The sequence below is a fragment of the Rhipicephalus microplus genome, chromosome 7 (genome assembly GCF_043290135.1).
Source record: "Rhipicephalus microplus isolate Deutch F79 chromosome 7, USDA_Rmic, whole genome shotgun sequence".
NCBI classification, from domain to species: Eukaryota; Metazoa; Arthropoda; class Arachnida; order Ixodida; family Ixodidae; genus Rhipicephalus; species Rhipicephalus microplus.
This window is the reverse complement of record NC_134706.1, coordinates 7,401,625-7,413,948: the sequence shown is the minus strand read 5'-3', so window position 1 is coordinate 7,413,948 and position 12,324 is coordinate 7,401,625. Positions and strand designations below refer to the sequence as shown.

The 12,324-nt window shown below is 49.4% G+C and overlaps 1 protein-coding gene across 1 annotated transcript in view; it reads left to right on the top strand.

Annotated features, from left to right (window-relative positions):
- The window catches only part of LOC119179430 (uncharacterized), a 144,898-nt gene that overhangs the window by 117,770 nt on the left and 14,804 nt on the right, over positions 1-12,324 (top strand). Inside the window, exons 5-8 of the mRNA XM_075868569.1 lie at positions 8,852-9,108; positions 9,740-9,914; positions 11,275-11,349; positions 12,197-12,307. Coding sequence (XP_075724684.1) covers positions 8,852-9,108; positions 9,740-9,914; positions 11,275-11,349; positions 12,197-12,307 — 618 coding nt within the window. The remainder of the gene's footprint in view (positions 1-8,851; positions 9,109-9,739; positions 9,915-11,274; positions 11,350-12,196; positions 12,308-12,324) is intronic.

Sequence of the window (12,324 nt, the reverse complement as noted above, 5' to 3'; positions counted from 1 at the left end):
TCACTGTAACAATTAGAAGCCGTGCAATGGTTTTTGATGAATCATTTATTTTAAAAAATACTTTGGACAGTGCCCATGGTTTGATGAAAGTGGGGAGCGTTGGCCTCTGGTACAAGGAGACGGCCGGCCATGGATGGTAACCGGTGTGTGAGTGATTCTTTATTCATTCATTAAAAAAATGCAAAGAAAAGAAAACAAGAAAGTTGGAGTGGAAAGGTACGGAACTGGGGGAGGATTGCACGATAATTGTCTCAGTGAGGATACCTTAGCCGAAACACTCGTAGAGATTCGGAGAAAAGATAAGGTAGGATAAATAAAAAGAAAGGACAGGAAGGGGAAGAAAAAAAATGCGGTGGAAGGAAGCTGTTGTATTGTGGTATAGCGCTAGGGCGAGAGTGTTGCTGGAACATAATGACTGCTTCTAGTCGCGAATGAGCTGGTCACCGTAGCGCCAGTGGTGCGATGCATACATGGCGGGCTTCAAATGACGGTGCACGTAGCCGAGTCACTTTATTCAGCATATCAAAACGAGCCAATATTGCGGCACATCGCTGGCGCTACGGTAAGCATCGTTACTAGCTCATTCTAGTAACGTTGACGGTGAGCAGCAGAACTGCTCATTGGTAACCGGAAGCTCATGTGCCAACAACTCTCGCCCTCTAGCGGTACATGCTCCAATGCAACAGCTTTTGTGCGAAGTAGCAAGCTCCATCTGATGCAGCCTATGCTCGGTGAAGGGAAGACATAGACCATCACCAAGAACGATTTATTCAAGCCATATAATGCCAACTCAGCCCTGAGCAGGCACATTGACACAAAGTTCCAGCTTACAAAAGAACAACCAACATGTAAAAAAAATGCCATTACCTGCTAACAGTTATGCACATCTTAGTAGCATGTCCCGATGTCGAAACAGTGAACAATACTTGAGCGAATTATACAAGTATAATGTAAATGCAACGTCAAAAGCGGCATCAGCGTCGGTACAGAAGCAGCAAGAGCTAGCCGGATGTACGGGCAGCGTCGCAGCAGCAACCAGGCAGTCTTAGCTCGTGCCTCGCGCCAACGTGTCGATGTCGCTGCAGTAGTGGGCATTCCTCTTCACTACACTTCGGCCATATAACACGAAAAATGGTGAAAAGCCCGTAGTCGCCTGTGGAGCAGTATTGTAGGCGTATGTCTCAAAAGGCAAAATGAGGTCCCAGTCGGAGTGGTCTGAGGCAACATACTTTGATATGATATACCCTAGGGTACGGTTGAATATTTCCGTCAATCCATTCGTCTGCGGATGGTAGGCGGTGGTAGTTCGGTGAATGATACGGCATTCGGCAAGGAGTGCGTTGACGATTTCAGAGAGGAATACACGTCCTCTGTCGCTGAGAATTTCACGCGGTGCGCCATGACGGAGAATGAAGTGCCGCAGGAGAAAAGAAGATACGTCGCGTGCTGTGGCAGCAGGCAAAGCGGCTGTTTCTGCGTATCGTGTCAAATAGTCGACAGCGACAACAATCCAACGGTTTCCGGAAGCCGTGAATGGAAGAGGCCCATACAGATCGATCCCAATGCGGTCAAAAGGCCTGGCTGGGCAAGGGATTGGCTGGATCGGACCAGAGGTATGATGAGGCAGAGCTTTCCGTCGTTGGCACTGCGGGCATGACTGAATGTACTTGCGAAAAAAGTTGTACATGTTTCGCCAATAAAACCGGGAGGAAAGCCGAGCGTATGTTTTGAAGATGCCCGCATGTGCGCACTGAGGGTCAGCGTGGAAAGCTGAACATATTGCAGCACGAAGATGGTGAGGTATGACCAGTAACCACTTTCGGCCGTCAGACTTGTAATTCCTGCGATAAAGGAGGCCATCGCGGACCTCAAAGTGAGCCGCTTGGCGGCGCAACGTTCGAGAAGATGGAGAAGTCGACGGATCTGAAAGGAATCGCAGAAGAGAGCTGATCCAGTCATCCTTGCGTCGCTCAGACGCCATGTCACAGTTTTCTGGGAACGCAACCATTTCGTCCACGGCAGATAAAACATGCAGAGCTTTCGAAGGACATAGGTGAGCGTGATAGAGCGTCGGAATCAGTGTGACGTCGGCCAGACCTGTAGACAACAAGCATGTTGAATTCTTGCAACCGCAAAGCCCAGCGAGCTAAACGGCCGGAGGGGTCCTTCAACGTGGATAACCAACAAAGCGAATGGTGATCAGTGACTACGTCGAAAGGGCGACCATATAGGTACGGTCTAAATTTACCTAGAGCCCATATAATGGCCAGACACTCCTTCTCTGTCACGGAATAATTCTTCTCCGCTTTTGTGAGGGTACGGCTTGCGTATGCGACTACGTACTCCTGGTATCCCGATTTTCGCTGCGCGAGCACGGCGCCGAGTCCAACACCGCTGGCATCGGTGTGTACCTCCGTCGGAGCAGTCGGGTCGAAATGACGCAAGATTGGCGGCGAGGTTAACAGGCGGCGCAACTTTTCGAAAGCATCGTCACAGGCGGGTGACCAAGCGTAACTTTTCGAGTCACTACGTAGAAGTTCAGTCAAGGGGGCGGTGATCATAGCAAAATTCCGAATAAAGCGGCGGAAATACGAGCAGAGGCCAAGAAAGCTGCGCAGATCCTTCAGAGACGCAGGTTTAGGGAACTCTGCAACTGCCCGAAGCTTGGCGGTGTCAGGAAGAATACCCTCTTTAGATACAAGATGACCGAGGATGGTGAGCTGACTTGCGCCGAAGCGGCATTTCTTCAGGTTGAGCTGAAGGCCGGCGTCAGGCACTGCAGCACTTTATCTAGCCTGCGGAGATGCGTTGGAAAATCCGGTGAAAATATAATCACGTCATCCAAGTAGCACAGGCATGTTTTCCACTTCAGGCCACGCAAAAGATTGTCCATCATCCACTCGAATGTTGCGGGTGCGTTGCAAAGACCAAAAGGCATGACACAGAATTCGTAAAGGCCATCAGGTGTGACAAAGGCCGTCTTAGGCTGATCTTCAGGTGCCAGAGGGACTTGCGAGTAGCCACTACGTAAGTCAATAGAAGAGAAGAGCTCCGCACCTTGGAGGCAGTCAAGGGCATCGTCGATTCTCAGTAACGGGTAAAGGTCCTTTTGAGTTATTTTGTTAAGACGACGGTAGTCAACACAGAAGCGAATTGACCTGTCCCTCTTCTTAACGAGAACGACTGGAGATGCCCAGGGGCTGTTCAAAGGCTGGATGACGCCACGCTTGAGCATGTCAGCTACTTGGTCATCGATAACCTGGCGCTCGGTTGCGGACACGCGATAGGGTCTTTGACACAATGGCGCATTGGTACCCGTGTTGATGTGGTGACACACGGCTGACGTGCGGCCGAGGGGAGTATGCTGGCAGTCGAAGGAATAACGGAACTTGTTCAGCAGTCGTAGAAGCTGAGCACGTTACGAAACGGTTAACGGGTCGGCGATGGAGCTGCTCAGTACGTCCGGCCTAGTAGTCTGCGCCGAAGAGGCGCAGGTCACTCCGGCGACTTCGTGTTCGGCGGAAGGACCAGCCGGCATGTCGATAATTGCAGAAGGGTCGAGACTGTAAACACGCCCGACGCACTCACCTAGAAATAGTGTTACAGGGCAGTTCAACAGGTTCGAGATGAGCAGTCTGCTGACGCCGCCATAAAGTTCTGGAAGGGCATAAGGTAGCGGCGAACACTTGCGACGAACGAAAAGAGCAGATGGCGTGAAAAGGGCACTAGACTCGGCGAGAGAGTTGCAAGACACCATGGTAAGGGCAGAAGAGTGCGGCGGTATGATGACGTCTTCAGCAACAAATAGTTTGTCCCCGGTTTCATGAGCATCATATAATGGAGCGTCGTCAAACACTTCAAATGCCACCTCAGCGCGAGAGCAGTCGATGACGGCCTTATTCGCGGAGAGAAAATCCCAGCCCAAAATGAAGTCATGGGAGCAGGAATCCAACACTAGCAATTCAACGACATAAATGAGGCCATCAATCGCGATGCGAGCAGTACAGGCAGCGGCCGGTGTGACGTGATCTGCGCTGGCTGTACGAAGTGATATTCTCGCCAGTGGCGTCATTACGTTTTTGAGCAAGCCGCAGAGTCTAGCACTTATCACTGAAACTGCGGCACCAGTGTCGACAAGAGCGAGTGCAGCGACGCCGTCCACATGTACGTCCAGAACATTCGTTGGTGAAGTGAGAGGCCTTGGTCTTTTCGCTGGCGACGCAGTTCCTGCCTCTGGAACTGCGGCAATTAGTTTTCCCGCTCCGGCGATGAAGGACGACGACGCATCGGCGATGGCGAGCGGCGTCGAGCGGTTAACAGGAGGGCGGTGGTCGGCGTACGATGACGTCTGGTCGGGGGATGAGAGCCTGTGTACGAAGGGCGCGGTGGCACATAAAGGGCAGGTTCGAAGGTCTGGTCGTAGCTCTGGCGGTAGACAGGGACGCGCCGACGGCAGTATCGCGCTATGTGGCCAGGTAGCCCACAGGCAAAGCATATTGGGCGATTGTCGAGTGTACGCCATTGTCCACTACTCTGGACGGACCTTGGCTGAGCGAACCGAGGAGTGGGTCGGAGCGGCACGGTTAAGGGAAGTGACGTAAAATCTGAAGAGGTGGTCGAGCCGCTACTTCAGCATAGCTTAGAGGTGCATTTACCTCGGCACAGGCAACAGGGCTCGGCAATGGTGAAGTGTCACGGGCAGATGGCAGAGCCGCGCAAACTTGCTCCTGGATGACCTGGCGAATGTTTGCTGGCAGAGGTGACGGTGGTTGGCCGGCCGTTGATAGCAGCGATAGCTGACGAGCGACCTCAGCACGAACAAACACCTTGATCTGCGATAGCAGCGACTGAAGGTCAGATGTGGTGGTCAGGCTTGAGAGGGTGTCATCCGGGACGTCAGGGCGTCGCGTGAGAAGACGCTGTCGTCGCAGCTCGTTGAAACTCTGACACAACTCGATGACCTCAGAGACAGTGACAGGGTTCTTGGAGAGGAGCATTTGAAAGGCGTCGTCGGAAATGCCTTTCATGATATGTCGCACCTTGTCAGTTTCTGCCATCGACGGGTCGACACGCCGGCAGAGGTCGAGGATGTCCTCTATGTAGCTGGTGAATGTCTCACCAGTTTGTTGGGACCGGCCTCGTAGGCGTTGTTCTGCGCGAAGTTTGTGCACACCAGGGCGTCCGAAAACATCTGCGATGCAGGTTTTGAAGGTAGTCCAAGTGGGGATATCCGCCTCATGGTTTTTGTACCACAGCTTGGCAACATCCGTTAAATAAAACATCACGGTACCAAGCTTTGTGAGATCGTCCCATTTGTTAGTAGCGCTGGCTCGTTCATAAGATTCCAGCCAATGCTCAACGTCTTTCTCGTCGGTGCTGCTGAAGATGTCGGGTTCTCGCAAGAGCTGGGCACCGGGACAGCTCCTGCATGGCGAAGCCGGTGGGGGTGTGAAGACAGCGTCGTCAGGCATGACGGACGGCAACTTTCGGCTACGCAGTTTCAGGACTGGGGAAGACCGCAGCACTCTCCACCGAAATAAAATGTAAATGCAAGGTCAAAAGCGGTATCAGCGTCGGTACAGAAGCAGCAAGAGCTAGCCGGATGTACGGACAGTGTCGCAGCAGCAACCAGGCAGTCTTAGCTCGTGCCTCGCGCCAACGTGTCGATGTCGCTGCAGTAGTGGGCATTCCTCTTCACTACACAAGCAACACATACCGTTACACCTTGCTCTGCATCCAGGAGATCCCACTCTTGTTTTCTCCCTTGCCTGACGTGCTGAACTTTTGAAACGAATGTGAAAACTACATGAATTGGCCCTGAAACACTTTTTCAAGTAACCATGAAATGAATTCACTGGAAGAGTTCATTGCCTCATAAGTTCAACGCCGCATTTTGGCCCTGAAACATTTTTTAAGTAACCATGGAATTAATTCACTGGAAGAGTTTATTGCCTCACGAATTCAACGCCGCAAAAATTTTAAGAATACGTCCAGTGTGAGTGGAGTTAAAAGTTTCTCGCATGCTGCAATTGCGTTCTCTCTTCTCTCGTCCCGACGAAAGCGCTGTATGCTAAGCAGAGAGGTATGGCAAGGGCAAAAAAAATTGTAACCCACGTTTTGTGACCTTGTGCACTTCTTTTTTTTTTCTTCGAATGCGCGGCTGTTTTCAGTGTGATCGCGCGCGCACGCGTGGACAAGTCGCGGCCTTCCGCGGCGATCTCTTTAACGACCGGGCGTGACATGATAAAATCAGCCAATGGCTGATAGATTGGCTTTCTAAGAGTGATTTTTGAGCATCTTCAGTCGTTTGTCGAGAGAAGAGAAAGCTATTTTTAGCTGACTTTGATAATTTATTGTGAATTCCAGGCCGCGTGCTGCGCTATAATATTTAACTTGCGTGTCGTCGGTAGCCTATACCACCGATCGGCAGCATTTTCTGACCATGCTCAAAAAGTGCTGCAGGGCCCATTTAATACCTTGTGAGAAGCGGCCACATATCATTCGTGCTTTTGCGCCATGAAACACTAATTAACAAACCAGGTAACAAGAGTTTTATACTACCGCATTTCAATGGAGACGCTTCTTGTACCAGCAGCAACGCGCCCCCATGGTCGCATTTTAATGCACGAGTATTCTAACCACTTTCTCTTGAACAGCCACTGGTTGACCGTCCGCCATTTTGGTGCAAGTGCACCAAGCATCCTAACGCGATGGCTTGTACGATGGAAATTCTTGTAGAAACTGTCGACGGGGTGGAAGACGCGCTAAGCGCGCGTAAATTGCTCGTGCGCGGGACATTATAAAACTGTTTTCTATTCTGCCCGGTGAGACCTATGTGCCTGCGACGTAATGGCTATAACATTGAGAAGAGCATGTGTTGGGGTCAGTTGTTACCAACATTGGTTGTAGTAGCAGTATACAGGATTCCCTTCTACTTGCGGGGCATCTCACATAGGGCAGATCGACAGGTGCCTAAATAAAAGGCTTCAGGAACACAATAAGTTGTGTAATAGGCTTGCAATCGAAGGGAATCTCGTTCAACGCTGTTCTATAGGAAACGTAACCCAATTTTGAGGGAAACTACTGTTTTGGCGAATAGCTAAGATAAAATCAGAAGCACTATCATTTAAGTTTACAGTATGATATCGGAGAAATTTAGCGCATGTCCTTCTATGTACTCACAGATAGGCAAGTGCCATGGAATGTTCAGCGATGCAAATATAAATTTAATCGGAACATTATAGTGCCATCTTTGATATATGTATGAAGCAGAATAAATGTGATGTTTATATTAGATAAATGCGTGTTTTACTCCATAGATAGCACCCCTGTAGTATCATGCTCGGTTTGCGTACAGGGCTCTCTCCTTTGTATGCAACTCCTCCCCCCCTTTTTCTTCTGTTTTTTTTTTCGTTTCACTAAATTCCCTTGTTAGATACGCTTTGTCTGTGACTCAAGCTTTTTTTTTTCCTGTTCTCAACTTTGCAGCGTTGCTTCTATAGCTGTGGTTATAACATCGCGCCTCAGTACTGCAGGTCCCTAGTTAAGATGTCACGGCCGGAATATTTATTTCACTACCTTTATCTAGTGTGTACGTGCGCTCCGATGACGTCACTTGCGCGCGTGTGGGGCGTCACTCGCTGTTAGCGATCGGTCGGTCACAACGGTAGAGAGGCAGCTGAGAGAGTGCTTTCCCCTCCTCTCCTCATCCCATAATGTTCTCCGTTATGGGGGCAACTGCGATGACACTTGCACCACTCTCACTATACCTCCATTATAGAGAACATTATGGGCGGAGGGGTTCAGGCATCATCGCAGCCACCGCTCCTTTCAAACAGACTTCACGATGGATGGGCAAACGAAAATGAAGCAAAGATATCCTTCGCACAAAGACGTGTCTTTAGTGCACGATTTTACGGGGCAAAGTTGGGGAGTATACCATTTCCCAACATCAGAGGTCTGCAGCCGTCATTATCTTCAAAAACATGCACGGTCATAATCGTGCACTTTAAACAATGACAGGTAAAATCTGGCCGAATAAAGAGGCTGCCAATTGGTGCTCTATTTTTAATGATTGGTAAAAGGGGAGGGGGGGCACCCCTGACTTCTCTATACGACCGCCTGTTGGAGCGCGAACTTAATCACAATCTGCCACCATTAAAAAAAAAAAAACACGCACACGAAAGAGAGACATGAACACGATGACACAGGCGGCACTCCAGCTGATTCATTTCAAACACGAAAGAGCGATATAAAACAGTGACCCACGTATGCGCAGAATAGCCAGAACTGCCTAATCTACTCTGCTCTCGCACAATCTTATCTCAGAAGACCGCAGCTGTATTGAAGTGCTATTAATCACCCAACTTACCCCCGTATTCTAGAACTTTCCTTCACTCGACGCTTCGCCTCCACTTGAGAAAGCCGATGGGAGCGCCATCTCTAGACACAGAAAGTCACTGCATATCAGTGATAGTCTGCTGCGATTCTTGAGAAGCGCAGCGTCACTTTCAGCCGAGTGGTGGTGCAGTGCTCAACTTTGTCAAGTGAAGGGTAGAAGTTGAGTGGAGGAGCGTTTGTGAATACGGGGGTTAGTGATGTAAGGCTTCCAGTAACTCAAGTGCTGTTGATACTTCATCTTACCCAGGTTCATCACCTCATGAAGTTGTGGTTCGCACTTGTAAACTTCGCAATGCGCAGGAAGATGCGCAAGTTCATTTTCTTTCTTTAGATTTCTTTCACGCGCGTTCCCTGGCTGTTACGTTCATACAGCGACCAGCCTGCCCAACATAATACACGCCCTCGAGGCGTTCACGCTACGCTGACGACGCGCATATGATCTTCCGTGCAGGCTGTCTTCCGGCCGGCCACAGCCCACTATGCCTCGGGACACGCTGCCGTGACTCCTTCCAGCTCGATCCAGGACGAGCAGTTCCTGTTCGCCGTCGTGAATCCGTCCGAGACGCTCGTTCAGCTGGGGCTGGCGGTGTCTCGCGACGCGTCTCACGTGAGCCTCTACTACACCGACGTGTCCATGCACCTCGAGTCGCAACGACTGGCCACGTTCCGGCTGCCCAAACAGGCCACTGGGCCACACGGATGGATCAGGTGATGATCGGCGCGTTGCCCCGAATACCTTCGAAAGCGACACGCGAGTGCCGCGACAGTGGAGTGAAACTTCGTAGCTTGAGAGCGTACACCAGCAACTTGGAACTATAATTCCGCCTGAAGAAACCACGCTGATGGTCCTGCAGTCGTGAGGAAGGCGGACAGCGATGGCTCTTCGCCTTCCTAACAGCAGAGAAAGAGGGTGTCGTCCAAAGCAAATTAACTAGCTGAACCGTTAAATCCTTTACTGCCGAACTGGCTAAAGCTTCAATGGGACCATTGCACGCACAGCCGACCACGGTACATCACGTGTATAATGTGAAACTTCAGCGCAAACAAGAGCACAGTGGATAAGGACTGTCGATGAGGGCAAGAAAATTAGCGCTTGTCTTCTTCATTCTATTGCACGCTGTGAACGGCTTGCTCTGAAGTTTGCCGTTGTAGAATACTAACTAGCCCTCTCCCACACCTTGAATTAGATGTACAGCGTGAGCATGACCTTGAGCGGAACGCCAGCTTGAAAGAAATGTAGCGAAAAAAAAAAGATCACGTGCCGTCTGTATAGATTAGTGAAAACCATACAAATGTGACTGAAAGCATGAAGGTAGTCATGGGTGTTTCGTGTTCGCAGACTGAGCCTGACGGCGACCGGGAACCAGCTGAACCTGGAGATGCTCAACTGCAGCACGCTGCAGGACGTGCGCATGGCGCAGCACGTGACCCGCATCCCCAAGGAGCTCGTGTTCGACCACGCCTCCACTCTCTACCTGGCACAAGCGGGACCCATTCTGGGCGGCACATTTCTGGTGCGGTTTTCTGTCTTCTACGAACACGACGCTGCAGGGGGGGGGGGGGGGGGGTCTTTATGCACAAGTCTCAGATGCAGAGGCAGAAATAACTACGTCACTATACTCTGCCGTTCCAGGCGGTGTACACTGAGGACCATCGCTTGATTTTGTGTGTCAACCTAAGAGCATAGCTATATGCCAAATACTCGTTGGTCACCGATATTAAAGGCACAAAGCTTGTAAGGGGGCCGCCTGCTCTTAATTAATCAAGTCTGGGTGTGCGTGGAGCTCTTAGATGTGGTACAATAGGGTAACATCATGCAGGCCTTATATGTGATTTCGTTTTGACCTAATACGATCCCAGATTGTGTATTACGTGACGCTTCGTTACGTCTACACGCTCATACGCTGCTGATCATAGACGGTAGGTTATTTTTTCAGAACAATAAGCTTTTCGTCAGCATAACATGCGATTTGAGTAAAAGTGCGCGCAACATCTTTTTTTTTTCTATACCAAACAATTCTGACGAGCTCCAAATGCCCAAATGTTACAGAAATAAAGCTGATTTTGTCTTGGAGGGAGCTGTACGTGTACCGCTGATTTGTTGATATTCAATTGATAATCATAATCCTACTTCGGCGCTTGTATTTTCACTCGCAATTGTTTTGAATGCAACTTGAAAGCACTTTGCTGCCATGAAACAAAGCGTATATGGCAAGAGTCTCAAGCTAACTTTTCAGTTACCAGGCCGCAGTCGCGAAACTTAGTCCCGCTAAGGATCAGCCACAGTAAACAAATGGGAACCGGTAAGCAGGATATTGAGTTTGAATTACATATCAGCTCGTTGCCGTTCGAAAAAAAAAAAAGCGTTTTCATGTCTCATATGTGGTCGTTTCTAATGGGACTTCGGCCTCCGGTTTTCAGGAGCATATCGATACCGATTATCGGTACACTATGACGAAAATCTGGACGCTGATCCTAAGTATAGTTTTTTTGTTCCGCGGTTATGTTTCAACACAAGTTGGTCGAATCAGGTACACCACGAAAAAGAATGCTTGAGACCAGTCTAGCCTGTGCAGATTACCTGCAAAAAGAGTTATTCGCGATAGACAAGAAAATAACGTGAAAACCATTCAGAAGAGTCGCGAACAGTCCCAAGGTCGTAAAAGAAATGCGGGACGGAGACTGTGATGAGCAGGCCGCAAGCGAGTCGTGCGAGTCCCGGGCCGCACGTTTCAGATTACTGGTCTGTGGGCACGTACGTTCGCATCCGATACCGCTGCCTCATCAAACTGATACATTCGAATGCGAATGAGAGTTGGATGTTGCATATTTAACGAATCTGATAGTATTTCTTTATACATTTGTCTCATTTAGGGTCGCATTCAGACTCTACGGCTTTTCAGCGTGCCAGTGCTTGTGCCTCTTTGCCAGGACACTCTAGGATATCAGGCAAGTGGCATGGCTGAGATTTGCCTTGAAATACCAATAACCTTGAATATAAAGAGTAACACAATTTATTAACATGCAGACCTAGATTTCCCGTGGCGGTCCGAGAAAAACAAGAAGGGTTATTTTACTCGGACGATCGATCGGTTCCAATGGACACTACATTCACTATGTATTGTTAGTGAGGAAAGTTTACAGCCGATGCTGCTGCCGGACATATTGGCGAAGAACCCGCCATGGTGGACTGGTGGTTAGGGTGCTCTGCTGTAAATCCATTGGTCGTGGGATCGAATGCCGGCAGTGGTATTTTCGATGGAAGCGAAAATGCTTGAAGTCTGCGCATTTACATTTAGCGGCATGTTAAAAAACACCGGGTGCACTGTGAAAATTTGCGGGTATCCCCACTACGGCGTCTCTCATAATCATATCGTGGTTTCGGCACGTTAAGCTCTCAGAATGATTTTTGTGTTAGCGAAGACCACCAGCCGATGGCAAATAAAATTCGAGAATAGGTTTTTGGAATACGGACCAATATTATCTTAGCATTTATGTTTAAATACTACGTTATGATTACGCTTAGGCATGAAAGACTTGTTAAGTTGTCCAAACAGCAATATTTAGCACCACATTATGCCTCTTGTGCAATTATTTTTGTGAGTCATTAAAAATGCCACAAACTGATACATTACATCTCTTCGTCCCGTTTGCGAGACATAACAATGTACTCGAAGCACTTGCAGATGTATGTTTATACTATCGCTGTTTTCTTCAGGGCGGTGTCTTTGTGTTAGTCATTTTCGCTGCGACATCTTGCATGCACTAATTATATATGTAACCCATTTGGCTGCAGAACGACGCAGCTAGAGTACCGTGGATGGAACGCGCCGAGCCACATGGCAGCCAAGACAAGCCCGCATCCGAGACTGAACCTTGGAAGAGGTCGGCTGATCCGGGCCTCAAGGTCAGAGAAGTGCATTC